Raw genomic sequence first — 23,055 nt, forward strand, 5'->3', positions numbered from 1 at the left:
AGCGCTGCGTAATATGTTGGCACTATATAAATCCTGTTTATTAATAATAATAATAATAATAATAATAATAACTCTATCGCCATAGGAGGCAGCTCCACTTTTCCTCTAGTTACCATTAGTAAGAGCCTGTGTCTATTTTGCTGACATGTTTGCCTATATTTATGTATCAGCTTGTGCTATCTCCATGTTTCTTGCTCTCGCCATCGTGTCTGTCTCCATATTCCTGTACTACTGTGTATAAAAATATTCATTTATTATCAGCTCAGTATATTGCCGTGACTACTGCAAAGTCATTTATCACACGCTAGCAAACTTCATGGATAGTAGGAATGGAAAGGGGCAGCAGAAAAGGTATACACACTCTTGAATCATATAATAAAAGTGTAGAGCGGCAGGCAAAAATTAAAAAAAAATTATTTTATTAATTAAAAAAAAAAATGCACCCATCCATAGCTGAAATACCCAGGTGCCAGTTGGGTATAAATGTCACCCTCCAGATCACGCATGGGCAAATTACATATACGGCCCAATAGGGATGTTTCTCCAGTGCTTTGGGTGGTCCATGGCTCTGGCTGGGGGGGGGGGGCACACCGGCCAGAGCCGCGGAAGACGTCCCCCGGATCTGAGCCTGTGATAGGAGAATGGGTTGGTTGTGTGCAGTGACACAGCCCACCCACTATCCCATTGCAAGCTCAGAGCCCGCGATGGTAGAGTGGGCGGGTTGTCACTACACACAACCTGCCTACTCTCCCATCGCAGGCGTCACGTTCAGTAGCGTCATGATGGCATAACCCTGCCCACTCTCCCATCGGCACGGCCCCTCTGGCAAATTTTATTTCAGATTGTGGCCCCTGACTAAAAAAGTTTGCCCACCCCTGCTCTAGATATTAATATACCAGGGGTCTACAAAAGCTAACAGAAACTTTATGTTTAGGTTTCCATAGTGAACGGGTTAGGTGTCATCTCAGGTTTAGTCTACCTGTGGCATGCTGCAGCTTGTAGTTCCAGATCATTTTGCACTTGCACATTTATACAGACATTATATAGTCCATCCTGCTTTCTCCTCTGATGTTTGTGAATAATTTTCTGCCTTGGAATGTGATCTATCAACATGATACACCATAGCAGTGTTGACAGCAGCTGGTCACACTGGGTGCTGGGGGACTCAAGCAAGCTGTCATACTGTATGACAGCCATGCCAACTATTCTATTGTAGGGGTGCTGACATGTTTTGTGGGTCATATCACAAAGCAGCATCCTTTTGAACTGCCAAGCACTGCTAGTTATTGCAAAGAAACTTTAAACCACTGGGCCATCACTGTTTTAATTGGTGGCATTGTTTTTTATTGGTGTATGTGAAAAAGAAATAAGGGTTATTTTACTAAACTAAAAAACACTATTGTGATAATGAAAAATGCGACAACTCAAAGTCACAGAAAAAAAGGGTTTTTATACAAAATAGTTTGATTAATAAATATCATTACACCACAATGGCTTACCTAGCTCTGAATGAGGCCCTAGGGTAATGGAAAAGTCAACAGGCTGATTTTACTGTGGCAGAAAGATTTCAGCCGGACTGGGCGACAAAGCTTACAAATTTGGCAGGAGTATAGTAAACCTGTCTGTCCTCACTAGCAGTTTTTCTTCTTATCTGTTGATTCTATCAAAAACTATATTTTACTTACTGAGAAAGTGAAAGACTGGTCTGTTCGACCCTCTGTCAGGTTTTAGTTGCAGTATGTGACCATGTTCGAAATTAGGGTGAGGGGCATGTTTTAAGTTACCAAGTAAACAGCAATAGTGGGGGACTTTTTTTATTAAGCAGCCTAAAGCTATATACAGACCATACATTTCTGCAATTGGAAATAGTATGTTTGTTTGTTTGTAATTTCCATGTAGAATGAACAAATGCTGTACACAGAGAGCCACTTAGTTATTTGATGAGGAGGGATGTGTGGGAGACACCATGCTGCATCCTCCTCTATAGGACACAACAACAGTTGTCCCCACTTGGTTATTTAGTAGTCTGCCACAGCACTAAATTTTCACTCAGACAAAAACAATAATTTATCCCTATCTAGTGTGTATGCTTGGCTTTAAACCCATTCCAACTGTCTAAAAAGAGCTTTAACATTAAAAAAAAATCTCTCATTTCCTCTTGAGTCTACTGGACAGGACGTGAACAGGAATCATCCTAAGACAAAGATGGAATTGAAAATTTACCAGTAGGTGACACTTTCCCATACTTCACTCGTTTTAGTTGAAGATAGCCTATTACCTCTTATTATTGCTGGTATTTACCCAGCTATGCATGTTTGATTAATGGTGAAGACTGTGGCTTAATTGGGCTACTGCACAGGTAACTGTGCCTTATCAATGTGATGACTATAATAACAAGCTTTCAGTGGCAAAATAAAGCAAAGAGTGTTTAGCAAATTGATAGTTTCTGCTTTATATATGTCGCTTTTGAAAAAAAACATCTAGTATGGTGTCTGGCTGTGTATGGCGCAGATCCTTTAAACTCATCACAGAAGCTTGAGCTGCGTAGAGAGGAAGCAGAATCAGTCAAGCGGGAATGAAAGTGGCATCTATTATACATAGTGATCTAGAACAGGCTGCAGGCTCCTGTCACACGCACTTATCATAGTAGAGCAACAGTAAACACATTTCCTGCGCTATCACACACGCTAACACGCATGGAGAGGAGGTAGTGCTTCTTGACTGCATCTCCACCTGGGATGTAGCTACCCCTTTCTGAATGGGCTAATATACAAAAATATTTACAGTACTTTCTATATTTCTTTATGGTAGGATTATTTCATGCTGTGGTTATTGTGATTACTTTTGTTTACATGCATCTACAATATTCATAAAAAAATTTGTTCCTTTCCTGAGGATGCTGTGTCACAGTACAGGTAAAGTAAATCATGCAGCTAAGGTGCTGTGTAACAATGTACAGAATATATACAGCAGTCAATCTAACCTTTTTCTTTAATCATAGTGATACATTCATTTTCTGCTACTTCATCAGTTTCAGATGTACTCCCCAAAATGTGCAAGTGAAGCTGACTAGACAGGGCAGCTATTGTTAAGCAGATTTTTGCAGTATTAACGCTTATCTTTTTCTCAAGTAACCCCTCCTGGCTGATGATGTGTGCAGAGAGGTGAGGTACGTATCACAAGAAGGTGTCTTTGACATTTGAGTTCTGATTGGCAACTTTGCACTTCACCTACTATATGCTATGTAAGAGGCAATATGGTGACAACTAAACTGGGAATAACTGTGTCTCAGGGGACAGATTGGAGTTTTTCTGGAGAATGTGCAGTGGGGAATTGTTCATCTGTCATCTCTTTCTGTGAACATTGGCAAAGGAAAGGGTTGCTTTGATAAAAATTAAAAAGTGGGTGTGGCACAACAGAATATGAGCAGGGCAAAAGAATGATAATTATATCAGAATCTAGAGAACATGCAGCAATGGCATCACAACGGAAATATGTATAAGTAAAGTGGGTTTTAATTTTCATTTTTCAAAAGAGCTCCTTTAACTGTTTTATTAACATTTATGGCAATCCACTGGGAACTAAATTGTAAAGTGAGTTAGAATATTGTAAGAGCGTTGGCTTCCTAATGACTTTTTCTGCAAAAGTTACGTAATTATTTTTTAATTGCCAAAGTATTCAATTGTTTGCTGACAAATTCAAACACATTTTATTTACTTTGAGTTAAATGATTGCAAATATTATTTGACAGGCCATGCTGCTAATCACTAATTTTCAAAGTGCAGTTGCATTTGCACATGCCGCTTTTCACAAAAATTGTTTAGCAGGACTTTAGCAGGAGGGTAAAAGGATCAACTGCTCTTTCATACGTAAAAGGATATTCTATTCCTATTCTGGAAGCATGTGTCACATTTTGGATTTCCCATCATATTCTGTTCTTTGTCAATAGTCACCAATATATGATGTGGGTGAAACTCCCTAGCACAGATACATACAGAAATAAAACCATGTATGCCAATATTGTATTGTGTATTCTACTGTATTTATCACTGGAAGGTGACATTACATTAAGAGTTGGTTGTAACACTTTAGTTCATTATTTACAGGTGTAAAGATCTAGATCTACACAGCTATTGTTAGAGGCTGCCAGGGTTGTCATTGCTGGCAGGAAGTTAGCTGTTCAGTGCAAAATATCCTCCCCTCAAGGTCAAATTTTCATCTCAATCAAATCCATATCTTAAAACACCCTGTAGCTTTTGACATAAATAATTTTGGAACCTTTGTTTTTTTTCATGTGGGATGAGTTTCTGTATTCTGGAGAATATTTGATCCACTTGCATGTGCATGTGAGGTAAAGCTCCTCTAGACTCATCCTCAAAGCTTTGTTAAGGATCCTTCAGCAGTCTGTTGATCGAAAAAATAGCTTACCTGTGGAATTGTCATGCCTGGTTAGGTTACATTTATGCTGTTTTCTAAGGGGGGGGGGCATAACGGACATTATGGGAAGAGGGAGGGTTAAACCTATGTAGCAGTCAGGGATCAGGGGGAAATTTGGGTTTATTAATTATTATGGGGACATAAATAAGGTTAGGCAGGAGGACACAGTTTTAGCATTGAAGGTAGGATATCTCAACAGGGTAGGTCATGTTGTCAGAACACCAGAAGAACGGTTTTACAGTTATACTGCCTGACATACAGCTAGCCACTAAGGATAGTTAAGCTGAAAAGACTTTTAGGAGACAATGCCTACACAGACCACACCATTCCCCTTTAAATGATAAAAGAATACAGCTCTGTAGAAAATCTACGCATGCATAACAGCATACCACAGCATAAAAGGGTTAATAATTAATGGGTTTGGCTGACAGATGTGAAATCACATTATAGGGGAGAGAGATGGAAGGAGGAGGAGGAGGAGGGGAGTGTATTGGAAGGAAGTGCACCCTGACAGCCATGGAGTGCTTGGCACTGGTTATATGTCTACATTTATTAGTTTACAGGCCAAAAACAAAGTACACAGTCAATAAACAGACAATGCAGACAATGCTTCACATACATTTACATAGTTTCCAATAACCTTATTTAACATTTTTTAGCACATCCCAAAACAATGAAATCTGCCAAATTTATCATCCAAAAAACTCGACTTTTTGTTTTCATACAATTTTACATACAATGTGCCCCATGTCTTTTGTAATTGCCTCAAAATGTGTCATGAAGCCCAAGGAAAGCTAATGGTAGTTGCATGGATCCCAAACGGGTCTGAAATTGGGAGTAATCCAGGGATAATTGATCATTGCAACAAAACAGTTTACCAGTTTAAATAAACAATCAGTCATCTGAGTTGCAATCCAAAAATTCTTTGTTACTTAAAAAAAAAAGACATCTTGCCATCTCAATTGTAGATATCATACTCAATTTCCAACACTTTTGAACCCAATTTCTCAAGTAATAATTCTTAGTAGACTTCAAAGTGCTACCACAACTAAACTCTATATCCCCAGCTCTATGTGTGTATAAATATGTAAAATATGTAAAAGAAACAATTATTATATTTACAAATTGCAGGAAAAGAGATTACTCACCCCATGTGTCTTGTTTTTAATATTCCCAATTAATAAAATTAAAATTACTATAATCTAATTCAGTCATTTTCCATTGAATACATTCATATACATCACAATTATCAAACCCCTCAATGGGGACAAATCAAGAGACTCATTGTTCTGTATGTGCCTGTGTTCTTAAACCTGAAAAGAGCAGAATGCCTTTTATCTATTTTCAATACTGTAAGGGAGCCCCAATACTTACAATACAATACAATAGCCCCAATCTACTTTTGTGAACTTTTAAGTGATCCACTGTTTTCCCATCCCTATTTATTGTACAGCGCTGCGTAATTTAAATCCTGTTCATTAATAATAATAATAATAATAATAATAATAATATACTTGAAGACAATTTCTCTAGTGCTCCAGATCTTTACACAAATCACTACACGGAAATGTATGAAGATCTGCTGTGATTGGTGGTGTTTGGTATTTCAGGTTTTAAAGCAAAACTAAAACTAAAAATTGAAAAACTGTGAGCAGACAGGTTTTTTATTGTAGAAGGAACAGCCTATGTCTCTTCTGCAATAAAACAATTCTACTTGCTTGTACACAATCTTTTATATGTATTGTACAGGGAGATACACATGTGCAGCTTGGTGTACAATTCCAGCATAGCTACCCGCTGTAAATAAATTAACTATTGTACAAATGTGTGGGATTAAATCTATCCAGTGTGGCCACTCAAGATAGCTAAAAGATCAAAAACCTGAATAAGGACCTGAAGATATCAGAATCAGTCATTTTTTTTTTCTGAATCTTGGTTCCTCCATAGGTTGCTAGGGGTTCCTTTAGCAATGAGTAATTTATTTATTTATTTTATTTTAGTTACTCTCAGGTTAGTTTAATTGGTTGACGCAAATTATCTTATTGACTATCTGTAACGGTGACATTCTTCTCACTGGCCAGCAATGTAAAGATAATTCTTCTTACTGACAATCACACTAATGTACTGTGAGCTGTGGATATAGTTTTTATAGAAGGGATTCCCTAACACCTTAAAACGATTTTAAGGGTTTCTCCATGATAAAAAGGTCCAGAAATAGTGATCCAGACTGTTCTGAGGGAGGTAGGAAGAACAGGGTTGCAATCCACGTGTTACAGGGCTTTATATCATGATCCAACTGTTGTCAATTCAGTGGTAGAAGAGAGTAGATTGGAGGTACTCTGTCCTTATGTGATTCTAGTAATCTTTATGTGTTACCTACCCCATATTGAAAGGTTTGTGACAATTATATATGTTAGGAAAAGTAGAGCTTATCTAGAGTAATTTAGTCAAGAAATGTGATAAATTATAAATAGAAGTTATACAGATCATAAGTGGATAAAATTAAATCACTAGGGGATATAGGACAGTTTAAAGCTTATTGATAAAATCATAGTACACATGTTAGTTCTAATGTATCTAATCTATCTAATGTGGGTAACAGATGCATAATTGTATATTAGGAAGCATATCCTAGCTTGAGATAATAGTATGATGTAATTTTAAAATCAGGTATATTATGTCATATTCATTCAAAATAGTGGTAATGCATATTTGAGTCTAAAACAGTCAGTTGTTCTTAAAATTGCATAAAGGTATAATAAAAAATTAATGGTATCAAGAAGGCAAATCTCATGGGATCTTTTTAAAGGGTAAAAATACCATGCGTGGAGCTGGAGAAAATGTAGTGGAAAAGAAGGGGTTAAAATTATGAAGAAATATAGACTGACTGCACGTGTCAGTAGATGATCCAATATAGTGATGTTGAATTTGCTATAAAAGCAAGCTTTCCTTCAATGTAAATGAACATAGGCGCCAAATGGTGGTGCTGTAAAAAGATAATGCAGCAGCAGAGAGTGCTGTATGTGTGGCGCTTTAAAAAGAGTTGAAAGACGTCTGGCTTCCGGAAATAATGATGGCGCATGCGCAGGAAGTTGCACATGCGCCTTAGGGACAAAGGACACTTTCACCCTTGCGTGCGCAGTACGGGGCAGAGTGGTGTTTTCTGCCTTAATTGATGCCCTTACTATGTATAGGAAGCTTGCGTCTGCATGATGTGAGAGAGAGGGCAGATAGGTTTTATTCATCAGCTTAGTACAGCACAGGACATTGATAAGAATGGAGGCCAATGAATATGGAGAAATTGGTTAAATGGATGAACCAAAATGGGGAAGCTAGGGTAGCAGGCATAGTTAGATGGAAATATAAGTGAGTTATGGGTATAAAGAATGTGAACTTTCAACATATTTAAAATTAATAGTACAGGGTAGTAATACATAACATAAAGAATAAGGGTTTATACAGTTGTTAATGGTTCTCCGTTATAATGGTTATATGTTCGTATTTTACATTGTATGAACCATAGTAAGGTATACAATAAAATAATTATCATTAGTATACAGAATGATAGGATAATGTGGGCTACTTTCATAGTACATTAATTATAATCAGGAGTTTACTTGTTTTGCTTTGTGTTGGAGTGATGATTATAATAGTTAACCATAATTCATATTTTCTTGGATGATAATAAAGAATAATAATGGGAATAAATTATTAGTGTGTCGAAATGTGATATTACAAAATTATTAGGCCAGTATTGCCTAGTATGGTCCATATAATTCAACCTACTCAGAATACAAACTACTTCATTAAGCCTACAAACCCCAGCTTTTTCCTTTGTGTTCTTCCACTGCCAATTCAGGCAAAATAGTACTCCTTTCTGAATGCTATTATTAAAATACTATTTTAGTAATAGTAAGTGGAAGTCCCAGAACTCTGCAGATGTTTATCAAATGCTGCTGCTGTCTGTACAAACTTTTCAGCCAGACAGTTCTGGGCCCCATAGCAGTCACATGGTCTTTAACTCATATCTGAATCTGAGTAGATTTTTAGGCTACGTACACACGTCAGACGATTCTTGTCCTATATTCACCTCAGGGTTAGTATCGGACAAGAATCTTGCAAGTGTACAGCGATCGTCCGTCGTCTTTCATCGATCCGTCCTGGTGGATCCATAAACAACAATTGGTTGTAGTACAAGTGAAGGGGATAGAGTGCAGTGGGTTGCTGCTCTGTTGTTCTCCCCCCTCCCCTCTCCATAGAGCATAACAGTGCTGTATGTACAGTGCTTGTTCATGTATCTTTCTGTCTTTTGTAGTTGGAAAGGATTGTGAAAGATCCTTTCCAACTACAATGATTGAATGTATGTACGCATCCTTGGAAGGAAAATCTACAGAGGTTGGCTCTACATGTTTTTTTAGTGACAGGTTTTCTTTAGCTAACCATGTAGTTCCTGTAATTTCCATCTAAAGAATAGGTCTGTTTTCCCACTCATGCACAAGCAATGTGTATTTTACTCAGACCAGAGGTAGGGGCATAACTAACATTTGGTACAGAATGAGTGGTAACCAACGAAAGGATGGACATCTAGGGGTTAATGAATAATTACCTAGTTGTGCACCTATCCACCAGTGTATGACCAGCATAACTTATGGTGTAATTTTGTACTTACTTGTAGTTTTACTTGCCAAAGGATTTGTTTTTCTGTCCAACTAATTCTGAGATTTACACAGATCTACCACACGCTGCTTTGTCTGACTGGCAAGAAGACTTGTTATTTTTCTTTGCTACAGTTAAGCAACACTTACAGGCCTCCTCCCTAACCTCACCTTGTGACTGGACAGTAAAAGGGGCAGCAGCTAACTGATGAGCTCATCCCTCTCTTGATGCTTACTCTTCCTATCAGCATTAAAATTGTGTTGCCACACAACGGATTCATTGGCTCTTTGTACTGCTTCTCTTTTCTGCAGTCAGAGCTCTGGTATACAAATAATCGCAAAGGCTGATAACAAGCTTGATTCAAATACTTATACTGCTTACATTTAAGAAAATAATAATAACTTTTTATGTATAAAATCATAAAGAGCTGTTTTGTTTTTTACTATATATCTGCCTGTAGTTCATCATAAGATAAGATTACTACAGTACTCCAGCTGAAACTTGTTCTCCTTAAAGTAAAAATTAGTTGGCTTGTTTTGGAAAAAGAAACTAGCCAATTAAGAGTAGCCCAGTTTGGCTGAAAATAACAATCCTGCTTGCCAAGGCTAATAAGGATTTGTTTGCTGTTCTGTATGTTAAATTCCTTACCTGAGAATGATCAGCACCCACTCCGTGTGCCATAGCTAGGTTTCCCAAGAAGCCATATTGGCTTTCAAAGTAGCAATATTGCAGTAATTTCCTGTTATCTGTAGAAGGTGTCTGGAGGGAATGAATAAATATGAATCAACACAGGGAGAGGATTTGACTTGATATAGAATGGATATTGAACTCTGTGCTGGATTAATCAGAGTTAAGGTATACAATTTCAAATAGGTTCATTAGCTCAGTTTTAATCAGTAGGACGACAAGGGATGGTAACAAATGATTTGACCATCAAAAGAGTTATGATTTAACTATTGTATCATCCTGTATATATGCTAAAAGATCTTTAAGGTAATGCACATCCTCTAGTGATCAGCCAACCCTGTCATGTGTGTAACATAAGTACGATGACACCACTTTTCAACTGCTCACAGCCAGCAGTCCAAACTCTGTGCCTCTTCACCACCTAGCGGCTCCTTGCACCATTAAACATCTCTTTAGTACACTGAAGAATAGGGGCATAGCAAGGCACTCACGCTGAAAAGACCAACGTGTGCCCGTCTGCTTGTGGGCTGTGAACTACTGTAGCATCAAAAGTTGCTGCCCATTTTTTGTTTCCCCATCTGCTGTAATTCTCAGGGTGGTTTTATATGTGCTTCATGTAGACTGGCTGTGCTAGAGAAACCCTTCCTAAACCCCCTTCCTCCACTAAACAGACCTAACCAAAGGATCGACTTTGCATATAAGAATTTCAGGTGATCACAACAGCTGATTAAGGGAAAATGTTATGACCTTGTAAGAAATCAATAGGTAAACTATATTTATTGTACTATATATTTTTGCCTTAACATTTTTTGTTTTAACTTTTTTTTGCAGACCAATGATGCAGTTGGTGCAATGTGGAATTGGCTCTATTTCATACCTCTCATAATCGTTGGCTCCTTTTTCATGCTAAACCTGGTTTTGGGTGTTCTGTCTGGGTAAGTGTTATAAAGTCATGCATTAGATCTGTAGGGCGTTTACACACTGGCAATAAGTTTGCAGTACGTATACATTCTTTTTCCTGCTTTTCTTTCCTTTGTGCTTTTTGAACCAACTATGTGCAAGTCCTTGATGCAATGTGCCACTTACAAGGAGCCACACAAAATTGATTAATCAAGCAGCAAGTGTGAACCTGCCCTTTCAAAAGAAATTTTGGCAGTTTACTTATGAATGTGAATTATCTTTTTCCAGGAGATAATTTACTTGACTCAGTGAATGTGATGAAGTTCACTTTGCAAGAAAATCCATTCACATGCCAGGAACCACATGGTAAAAGTCAGCAGAGCCTAATCTCATTTACTAAGCTAAAACTATGTACATACGTCAGATGATTCTCAGCTGATACAAGCCTCAGTGTTTATTTTGGACAAAAATCTGCCATGTGTACAGAGGCCGTATAACGTTGTTCATGAATCCGTCCTGGCGGATCTTTGGACAGAGGACTAACGATTGCAATGGAAGTGAAGGGAGGAAAGCTCAGTGGGTTGCGCTGGCTTGTTCTCCCTCCCAATGGAGCAGAACAATGCTGTATGTACAGTGCTCATTCATTCATCTTTCAGTCATTTGTCAACAACAAAAATCTAGTGTGTGTACGTAGCCTTAGTTATACATCCCTTGCTGAGGAATAATTCATTCTGCTATGTGAGCTTCTTACATTCCTATTAGTAAATCAAACCCCTGTTTCTTATCAGCCATGATTTTTAAGGGACATCCTTGCAGTAGTTAGAGTGGAAGTCAGAAAAAAACTGTATACATGTACAATGTTTTTACAGCAGTTTTTTTTTTTACAAGACTGCCCCTTCTTCCCAGAACAAAACTGTGCAGTAAATGTTCCTAAAACTGTTTCTAGCAACAGTTATTGATGGTCTGTACAAGGCTTTATACATTCATGAGAGAAACAATTGGTTCATGTGAAGTAATAAGTGGCTCACTGGAAAAACCAGCAAGTTTACATTCGGGGGTGAGATCTGTGTATTTGTGGCCAATTTCCAAGTCATGGTACATTATATGAGGTATTTTTGTTGCAATTAATCTATTGTGTGATTGTATGTGAGACAAAAGCTGCGTACACACGGCAAATTTTTCTCGCCCGATAATCGGTATCGGCCAATTATCGGGCGAAAATCTGCCGTGTGTACAGTCGGTCTCGTTGGAAAGGATCGTGAAAGATCCTTTCCAACGAGAAAAATTGCAGGTGTGTACGCAGCTAAAGAAACGTACCATAATTATGCATCTTCTATAGGATTAACAGATGTTGATAGCTTCCAAAACAATACACCTAGTGATGGTTATCTTTTCTCCAAAGATTAAGAAAAGCAACTTCCATTGTGTGTTCATTGTATGCATTTGTTGGGGAAAAGCTTTTGCGATCATATTGCATGCTCTGGACCTCATGCTTTAAAGGGACCAAAAAATATTGCAACACTTTTACTTGAGAAATCCTATAGCTGCCATTTGGATGATATTACTCTGCTTTCTACCTCTCTTGGAAACCTATACACCCTCTCTGAGAGAGTATTACCTTTGTTTGTCACCATTGTTGTCACCCTTCCCCATCCCAACTAGTGATTTTTGTTTGCTTGTGACTCTGAGTGACCTATCACTGAGCCCTGCATGGTGTAGACATCACAGTACAGGATCACACTGCTAGGCTGAGCTGCAACTCTAAATTATTCATCATAGAGTGCAGAGGATGACATGTGTCCAGCAGTCTCTGTTTAGCTTTCATCTTTTCTCCCTGCACAGCTTCTCCCATTATTTCTTTCTCTATTTAGACCTCTTTCATTTCCTTTAAGGCTTGCATCTTTTTTTTATCAGCCTGGCAAATCAATCTGTTTACTGCTCTCATCGACTCACATTGAAGTCTAGACCATGGGTATAACCAAAAGATGCAACTGGGCCTGATCGCAATGCTTTATAGGGCCCTTGGCTCTCCAATCTTCATCTTAAAAGGAATCCTTAGTGTTTCTAAAGTATTTTACACATATATAGAAAATGGGGTCAAGTAAAAAGGGCACTTGGGTGTATATTACCATTTTAGCTTTTTGTATTTTTTACCAAAGAATATATTGATTTAGTTTTATTGATTTATTTCATAATTTTCAGGCTTGCCATGGAGCATTTGTATGATTGCCTTTTGTGTGCTTTTATCCTATATTGGCTGTCTGTAGATTAGGTACTGTCTTAACTTCCAGGCAAAATGACTGCTGAAATTGCTGAGTTTTTTTTCAAAATATGGCTGCACACATGTATAATTAATCTTTTATTATTATCTATATTAGAATATATATTTGATCAAATATTATCTAAAGGAACCAATTTGAAACACATATTGAAAAGATTTATATTACATGTCTAGTCCATCTAGAAGTTTTATTTTAGTTATGGGTGGAGCATGGGATGGGGGGGGGGGGTCCTGTTAGCCCCTAGTTTCTTATGTCTCCATTAGCAAGATCTTCAATTGAAAAAGAAGAGCGGGGCTTGATGTCTCGTATCCATTATATATGTTTTATCTACAAAGCATTCTACATTTTTATTGTGAACAATGTTTGCTGTAGGTCTCGTCACCTGGCAGTGGAGTTTGGATGTCCCTACCCTCATGTCTTCTCTTGATTTTTCTGTTACATTCATGTGTAACATTGGTGTAACCTTTTTATTTATCTTCATTTTGTCACAAAATAAGCAGTTTTGTGTTCAGTTTCGGCAAAATTGTCCTCTCCACCTTGTGGCAGTACAAGCTGAAATCAATAGAGTATATAAAACTGGCTACAATAAGCTCCAAAGTATCACACATTTCAGAACTCTCATTTCTGTTTTGGCAAGTACTTAACACCCACTTGACAGACATGCCTAGCCTGAGAAAGAACCTATATCTCAAGTAGTGATATGGTCACGAACATCTAGCAGTACATGCTTCTAAAGAAACATTGGATTCAGGCTGGGACAACATGACTTCAATATCAGCGTCCTGCACTGGGTAAGTCTACATCCTCACTAGGGCAGGGAGCCACAGGATATAAAGCAGTGAACATCTTTTGTGAGTGGTGCCAGTCCAGGAAAGAGTTATAGCAGTTCTTCAGGTGTATTGGACCCCATCACCACAGATTGGATGGGACCTCACTATCAGCAGCTGGTTTATTTTTTATCTCTCAATGGATGACTTTAAAATGGGCTTAAAGGAATTTTGGGTTCCTGAAGATTTTGGAATAAACAGTATGAGACTGTTGTTGATATTCAAAACTGGCTCTTGTGGGATTCATCTGCTTTCTGGACTTAACTAGGCAGTGTTCATTGCATTCTGAGTCCATGCTCTCTGAACCCTAAGAGGCCTTGAGATGTTGTTTAAACCTACCATTGGGAATTCCTTTTTTCATCTGATTGTATGCAAATCAGGGACCATATATTTCTATGCTCTCTTTAAATTTGTAGCCATTGACTAAATTCCACTAGATGACTGGCTTTTGCCACCTAGTACACCCACATTCCTCTTTTCCGAAAACGACAGAGGTCAAGGGCCCTTAGAGAATGCACTAGGGTGAGCCCATCAAGTGGCTCAAAGGGCCATAGGCACCTGATATGATTTCGGACTTTATTACTGTCATGATAGCATTTGGAGACATTCTCAAATTGCATACTTTGTTGAAATGGTTATCTCAGATTGCTGAAGCAAGTCCACTTGACTTCTCTGCTGCTCCCTTAAGCCGTGTACACACAAGCAATTTTTGTCGTTGGAAAGGATTTTTCACGATCCTTTCCAACGACAAAGGACTACACGATGCATGAACGGTGCTGTACATACAGCACCGTTCATGCTCTATGGAGAGGGGAGGGGGAGAACGACGGAGCGGCACCCTGCTGCGCGCTCTCCCCCTTCCCTTGTATTAGGATCGGTTGTCGTCCATTGCCCGTGTATCCGCCAGGACGGTCGTTCGGACGATGGACGACACTGACTGTACACACGGCAGATTTTCGCCCAATATCTGGCCGATACCGATTATCGGGCGATAAAAATCTGACGTGTGTACGCAGCTTTAGCTCTTCTTTCTCTCCCTCTTTACCCTTTCTATACTACCACATTCCCTCTTTTCCGTTTTACCCTTACATGTTCACTCTGTGGTCTCCTTTTCTCTCCTCTGTCCCCCTACTCTCCCCATATTTCTTTGTTGCCCATTCCCAACGTGACTTCCTAAAAAGTTTGGTAAAACTCATCTCAGAATGGAAAATATTTAAAAATGTTAGATGATTTTACTGCAGTCTGTGCAGATATATGTATCCAGAAATTTAGCCTTTTCAGCTTTATCAGGATATAAAAGGACAAGTTGAAGCTGCACAGTATCACACCTTGCCTTCACCTTTGTGGCTTCCCTGTATCTCTGAGCCCTTAGCACATTTTAGACATTTTATCAGGTTAGAAATTCTAAATGTTACCCAGTACTTGCGAAATCCATCCCTCTAAACCAGGTATGTCCAAAGTCCAGCCCGCATTCCATGTTCAGGTTTTCACTGGCCCATAGCCGTTGTCATCAAATAAATAATATGCGGCCTGTGTGTGTAATCCCCTACGTTTGTAGTGGGCGTGTGCTGTGCGGGACCCGCATGAACCACGCCCACTCTGATTCAAAGTAGTTTCTGTGCAGGGAGTGTGGTGTCAGGGTGTGGACTCGGTGGTGAGAACTTTCTTTGATTAGAGTGGGCGTGGTCCATGCAGATCCCAAACAGCACACGCTCACTACAAACGTAGGGTATTACACACACACTGTTCTGACACTTGTGTTCATTGCAAGGGACGGTATGGGACTTTTGTCTGGGCTGCGGCTGGCTACAGATAAGTTGTCTTGACAGGCATGTTTTTCTGCAATTTGTGCTAAAGTATTTTATCTGTGGAACAGGAGCATACGGGCAGTTCCCCTCCTCCTCCACACAAATCAAAATGCCTTGGGCACCCCATAACCCTGGTGCCTATTTAAGAGCATCCCTTACTTCTACCTTTGGTAGCTACAAACCATTGCAATACATACAGCAGCCATGCTCTGATCTAGTTTTCTAACCATCACAATCTGTCAATAGCACTCAGATCCTTGGTCTTTACTCGTTTACTCGTTTTCCTGCTTCAAACACATTGGGCCTAATTTGTTAAGGCTCTCCAAGGCTGGAGAGGATGCATTTACATCAGTGTAGCTGGGTAATCCAGCAAACCTAAACTGGATCTGGTCCAGGATTCCAAACATTTGCTATGACTTGCAAATTACTTTTAAGAAATCCATTCCAGGTTGCTGGATCCCACAGCTTTACTGATGAAAGTGTATCCTCTGTAGCCTTGGAGAGCATTAATAAACCAGACCCATTATATTTATGACCTTCCTGTTAACGTGTCAGTTAATATATTCCACCGCTTGACAGGTGCCCCTGTAATGAGATAATCAATGTTATTCACTCCCACCTGTTTGTGATTTTATTGTTTTGGATGATTGCTGAAATATAATATATTTATTTATATATTCCTGTAATCAGATCTGTTTTCTGTGACATACTGCATACCATATACTGATTTATATTAAATGGTTCATTTGCATTTATTGTTAATGATTCAAACAGTGTCTGGCTGAATGGTCGGCCTCCACAAATTTTCACCTCACCATATCTTGCCCTCTTTGCAAAAAGTTTGGACACCCCTGCTCTGAACCAATAACACCATGTGTCCTGAGCAGTCCAAACACCCTCCACAGTGAGTGGCACACTGATTCATCAGACACTGCCAAAAAAATTAGGAAAAAAAACATATAAAAATAGAAAAATGGGGATTATCCCCAGTTTTGGGGGATTTATTTGTTATGGTCCTTTTTGTGAGCCTGAATAATGATCATCTATTCAGTAATCAAAAAGATAAAAGGATTATAAAGGAAACAAATCTAGGTTCTGTCCATGTTTTTTTCAGGTATAGAAAGCAGGTAGAGAACATCAAATAACTGTAAATGACACCTATAAAATCTACAAAAAAGTTCCAATTTAAAATACCTAAATACATTTCTGGTGCTTAAAAAAAGTATTTTGAAGCCTGAGTAGAAGATTATACTGATTATTCATGTAGAACTGTAGCTCTGACAAAGCAGGGGGCATGTTGGACCTTCTCATAGAAGTCTTACATAACCAAGACACTTGGGAGCAATTCACTATAATTCTGATTTACCTGGCAAAACCAATGTAATTCCCATACATTTATTCCAATGTTTTGATTTTAGAGAATGATATATGTTGATTTTAGAGATTTTTTTTAAATAGCTCGTGTAAGAAATCTAAATCTGCTTTTTTTACACTCAATCTAAAAAAAATGTGTTTCTCACTTTGTAGGGAGTTTGCCAAGGAACGTGAGAGGGTGGAGAACCGAAGGGCATTTCTGAAACTCAGACGGCAGCAACAGATTGAACGTGAACTTAATGGGTATCTTGAGTGGATCTTTAAAGCGGGTGAGCCAATTTAACTTAACAATTTAAACACATTTTCTGCTGCTTATAGGTCAGTAGCTGTGGGATTGCCTGGCTAAAATATGCTCATGGTGGCTTAGTGGTTTCCATTGTCCTTGCAGCTCTGAGGTAGTGTTTTCTTTCCACATTTGAATGTTTTCTCCAACAGTACAAAAAATACTGTCAAAAATGTTATGGTTGTACATTGGGTGCAAGCTACAGAAGGTGATGTGAATGGTTCGGTCTTCATTGTGCAACACAGCAAAATATTTCTACATAAATGTATTGACAGTATATAAATGTATAATAATATTAATATTGTAAGTGACTGTGTTGTAGGTATTAGAGTATAAGCTACTCTAATGCACCATTTATAGTGCCCTTGTGATTGGGGGCTCTTAGCTGTTCAAAGCATGTCTGGCTTGTTTGGCCATGTTTTGATAATAAAGCTTTTCTATTCTAATTTTTTTAAATTTATTTTTCATACTTAGTTTTTTCAGTAATCAGTCAAACATGTGCAGTCATAATATAAAACACCACAAAAAAACAATCATGATAATAAAACATGATAACAAGTGTGGGGGGGGGGGGAGAGACAGGCATTACACATAATCGCCTAAAATATAAAGAGCCTAGCATTTCCATATGAGACCAAAAAAAATGCACCATCTAACTATGAAATCTGTCATAATTTCTGTTTACCTGTGAGCACCAATCTGCTAAAAAAGTAGAGGAGGAAGTACACTGGATCCAATAGAACCATGTTTTATTAAACTTGTCAGACCGACCATCTCTTGATGAAATGAGGTCCAAAGATATGATTTTATTCACCCTAGTTGTTTTGTTTCCAGAGCAGTTTGTTTCCAGAGTGCAGGAATGCATGCTTTCACAGCGCTAAGGGCATGTTTGAGTAAAGAATTCTGGTATCTCTTCTTGGAGAGAGTAGACAAATTTAGGAGAGCCCACTCCAGACCAGATGGAAACATCCGGCAATTCAAAAAAAACATCTGCCACCCCAGACCAGAAGAATGTTAACATAGGATATTCCCAGAAGATATGGAGTAAACTACCATATCTGATTTGCATCTTCAACATGTTGGATTAGCCTGTGGGTATATCTTTGCCAGAACAGATTGTACTCTATACCATCTCGTCAGTATCTTATAGTTCGTTTCTTGGTAAGAATTACTTTTGGTTTGCTTTGTGGCTGAAGTATAGGACATTTTCCATCTTTTCTGGAGAAACAACAGCATTGAGATCTCGTTCCCACTATGTAATAAAGGGCAGAGTGGGCGGGGGAGACTCTACCAGAAGTAGCTGGTAAGCATAGGACAACGTCCCCCTAAACGGACCCTCCCCAGCACATACTGATTCCAAAACTGATACTGAGCAGGCAAATAGGTCAAGGGAAAGAAGTGAACTCAACAAATGGGACCATTGCAGGCTTCTCTACATGTTTAATGTTGGGAGTGAATATTCGGACTGAAATATCGTCTTCCACCGCAACCCATCTGTAAAATGAGTGGCCCTAAATATTCCCTGATCTCCCTGGTCTAGCAAACAAAGGATCCGCTAGACTCGGTTGAAAGCGAGGGTGGCCCAAAATGGGTAACAGAGGGGAGGGATACACCTGCAGCCCCAAAAGCTCCAAAATATTTTTGCGCAACACAAAGCATTGTACTAATTAAGTGGTGTTTTAAATTTCCCAGGAAAGCGTCAGAGGATAACCACTTCGCTCCTGCTAACGGGTCCGGAAATATAACTTTCTCCAAAGTCACCCAGGGCTTCATATTCCCATGTCTGCACCAGTCTATTAGCCTAGCTAAATGAGAAGCCTCATGGTACAAAAATGGATCTGGAAGAGCCATTCCCCTTTTAATCTTAGGCAAACAGAGAATTTGTCTTGAACACTTTGACTTTGATTTGGGCAGTGGGGGTGGAGTATAAAGATAATATCCACTTAATAGCAGGGGGAGGACGTCAAATATGGATCAAGGTATGTTCCAGGAAAGCCCAATCCACCCTGTCAAATGCCTTTTCGGCATATGCCGACAACAGCAGTGCAGGAATTTTTTTGGACTGGGCAAAATCAATTAAATTCAGCGTCCTGATGGTGTTGTCGTGAGCCTTGTAACCAGGTAAGAACCCTCTTTGGTCAGAATAGATAATGGATTGTAACAAAGGGGTGAGGCACTTGGCTAGTATGCTACTGAACAGTTTAAGGTCACAATTGAGAAGAGATATCAGCCTATAGCTAGCACACAAATTAGGATCTTTACCCTGTTTGAGTAGTATAGAAACATGGGTCGTAAGTGTGTCCTGGGGGTGAGTGTCACCCTGTGTTAAAGTATTGAACATGTCCAAAAAAGTTTGTAACAGTATGGGAAGAAAGATCTTATAGTACCAGTATAGTATCAGGCCATCTGGTCCTGGGGCTTTTCCGGTGGCTGCCCCCGAAAAACAGTTCTTATGCTGTAGTTGGAGCCCCAAGAAATTCTACCCGGTCCTCTGGGAAAACAGGTAGACCCGAAGAGCATTAGTAATTGCAGATCAAATCCCTTTTAGATCCTGAGGTACCATTTTTGCCTAAATTGTACTACGTATTTCAGGGGATTCCGACAGAAAATCATTCAGTCGCCAAGAACAAGATCTTGAACAAGTCCCACTTGAACCATGACGGACACAGGTGCATGACCGTAAACAGAAATCACATCAATAGCAGAGGAGATAGCCATGGGGATAGAGTGGTGCTTGATCAGGAAGAAGTCAATACGGGAATTCGTTTAAGCATTGTGGAATAGTACGTGTAATCTTTCTCCTCGCTGGTGCGAGTGTAGAAGTTGCATTTTTTGCATTGGCCGTAAGGGACAATGCGGAGAAGCCTTTAGATACGTCCAGTACCGGATTGAGGGCAAAATTAAAATCACCTCCCATATTCAACGTTCCCTCACTGAACTTTTCTATGACCTCAAGGATTTCCTCCAAAAAAAAAAATTTGATTGGTGTTCAGGAAATGTGTGAACCAATGGTACCTTTCACCAGCAGATATCTGCCCTCTGGGTCTGGTCGAAATGCAATGAGGGACCAAAGTTAAGACTTATGTAAAAGAGCACTTACTCCCTTGGACTTAGAGTCTGCTGAGGTACTCTGATATACCGTCGGATAATGACGATCCGTTAACCTCTGGATCCAATCATGCCTAAAATGTGTTTCTTTCAGGAGCGCCACCTGGCACTTATGCGCCAATCAGTGAATATATACGTTAGAACCTCTTATAAACTGGACCCTTAATTAATAATTATTGACAATCATAAACAAAAAAAAATTAAACATTCAACTCGCAGCAAATAACCCTTGAGTGAGTGAGGGAGGGGAAGGAAGTGGTTAGGTAGGGAAAGTATTCTAAAGAGAATAGAAATGGACCAGAAATGGTATGACCAACAAATCTTAGCATAAATGTAATTGAATCTAAGGAGATTCCTTAAACCTGTCCCAAACGGACCATGTCAGCTTACATTGTTCTGTACGGTCGTTACCTTCTGACACTAGCATTTCCAGTATTTTCTCGAGTTCTAAAACCCAATCTCTTATGGAAGGAACCCTTGTTTCCAAGATTGCGGGATCAAGGCCCTAGCAGCCGTGAGAAAATGGCATAGGAGGCCTTTCCTAATAAATGTAAGAGAGCCCGGGATCATTGAAAGAAGTGTTACTTTGGGAATATTCAGGACTGAGGACCCAGCGCGGCTAATAAACAAGTGAATTATAGACTCCCAGAACTGAAATATGTGGACATTCCCACCATATATGGAGTAATGTTCCTTTTTGTGTAGGGCAACGCCATTATCTATCAGACTGTTGAACGGAAATACGATGTAAATCCACCGGACAACAATTTGGATAAAATTTTATAGTTTGTTTCTTGGGCTTTACACGTCAGTGCAAGTTTATGTGTAAGTACAAAGGATTTCTCACACTCCTCGTCTGTTATCGACCCTACTAAGTCTCTTTCCCAAGATTGTTTGTTTGTATGTGTGTGTGTGTGTGTGTGTGTGTGTGTGTGTGTGTGTGTGGGGGTGGGGGGGGATAACTGGAGTCCCTAATTAGCACGTCATATAATACTGAGATTTCATGAGTAGGGCGTGTATTGGAACTAAGCATCTTCTCAAATTCTGTCAAACCCCTACATATTAAAGACATATCAGTGAAAGAAGAAACAAAGGATGTTGGCTGTCTATATGAAAACCATGAGAGCATCCTGCCAGTGTTGGGTATATTCAGGGAGGCCAAAAGAGGAACTTGACCGTATCCTTAAGATATCGATCGTCCTCACCCTACCAGGATAGAAAATGAGATGTCCCCATAGCTGGCGGGAATGCTGGGTTATCAAATAAAGGATTCATAGGGCCAGGTTTTGTAGATAGAAATCCTGATTTAATAGAAACATTCCAGACGTGAAGTCTAAAGTGAGCTTAGGCAAAGGAACATTCTAAGGTAGGAGAGACCAGTCCACCCAAGGTAGGTCAATTTCACCAATTGACTTAAAGGCAATTGGTGAAAGGGAGTTTTTTTATCCTCACTCGTTCTTTAAAATCGCTGTTATGAAACCAATCCACCACTCGCACTAAAATCGATGCCCGATAGTAAGACATAATATCGGGAACCCCTACACCTTCTTTAGCCTTTTGTTTAGCCAATATATGAAATGCCAGCCGGGGGTGTCCCGACTGCCACAAAAATTGCCTAACTAGACTGTTATTTACATAAATAATTGACTGGTATGAAAATTAGAACTGTCTGAAACAAGTACAATAACTTTGGAAGTATATGCATTTTAAGTGTATTGACCCTTGCAAACCAACCTAACGGTAAAGAGAAGTATTTCTGAAGTTCAGATTGGAGTTTACTATAAAGTGGGGAGTAATTGTAAGAGAATAAATTGGAGGGATTGAAGGTTATCATCAGACCTAAATATTTAAACCCCTCTTTGCATATTCCAAAAGAAGTATTTACTCTAAGAGATGACATTTGACTAGTATCAAGCGTAATATTAAGGACCTCAGATTTTGAATGATTGACCTTAAAGTTACTCAAGAAGCTAAATTTCTCGAACTTGATAAAATGGCAGGAACTGTAATATGAGGCGATGAAATATAAAGAAGTAGATCATCTGCCTTTAATGAAAATTTATAATGTCACCCAGCACTATCCCTCCAACATCTGGGTTGTGGCTTAAAGCAACAGCCAGATGCTCCATTATCAACACGTAAAGCAATGGGGAGAGAGGGCACCCTTGTCTTGTCCCATTTTGAATATGAAAATAATTAGACAGAGCACCATTAACTCTTACTCGGGCGCTAGGTGAAAGGATCTGCTTCTACTTCTATCTAGTTCCTCGAATGCACCCTGACTTCTCCTTCAACCAGAGAGACAGACGTCTGGAGAGATATCCCAATAACACACACACACAGAGTATGGTCTTAGGAATAGTCTCTGATCTTTATTTGAAAAGGCGGTCTTTTTATACACATTGGTTCACAAGGGGGTTGTGTTATTCACGTACAGCTATTTAAGTTTTAGCCATATATAGTGTCACTTGATATATTGCAAGGCATACATTGTACTTCAAGGAGCTTTCGTCATCTGGTTACAGAGTAGACAGAAATAGAAATACAACTCCTATATACTACTAGCTTAACATTAATATTAACAATAATTAGCTATACAGTCCTAGTTAACCCTTTACTAGGTAAGGAATAAAGTGCTGATATTCTTGCCATCATAGTGGGACCAAGGCCCAAGTACAGGAATTGCCAACTAA

The 23,055-nt window shown here is 39.1% G+C and overlaps 1 protein-coding gene across 1 annotated transcript in view; it reads left to right on the forward strand.

Moving 5' to 3' along the window:
- Window positions 1–23,055, forward strand: part of CACNA1B (calcium voltage-gated channel subunit alpha1 B) — a 221,519-nt gene that overhangs the window by 93,477 nt on the left and 104,987 nt on the right. Inside the window, 2 exon segments of the mRNA XM_072431529.1 lie at window positions 10,612–10,715; window positions 17,125–17,240. Of these exon segments, the coding sequence (XP_072287630.1) occupies window positions 10,612–10,715; window positions 17,125–17,240 (220 nt within the window).

This window comes from Pyxicephalus adspersus, chromosome Z (assembly GCF_032062135.1).
Source record: "Pyxicephalus adspersus chromosome Z, UCB_Pads_2.0, whole genome shotgun sequence".
Classification (NCBI taxonomy): Eukaryota; Metazoa; Chordata; class Amphibia; order Anura; family Pyxicephalidae; genus Pyxicephalus; species Pyxicephalus adspersus.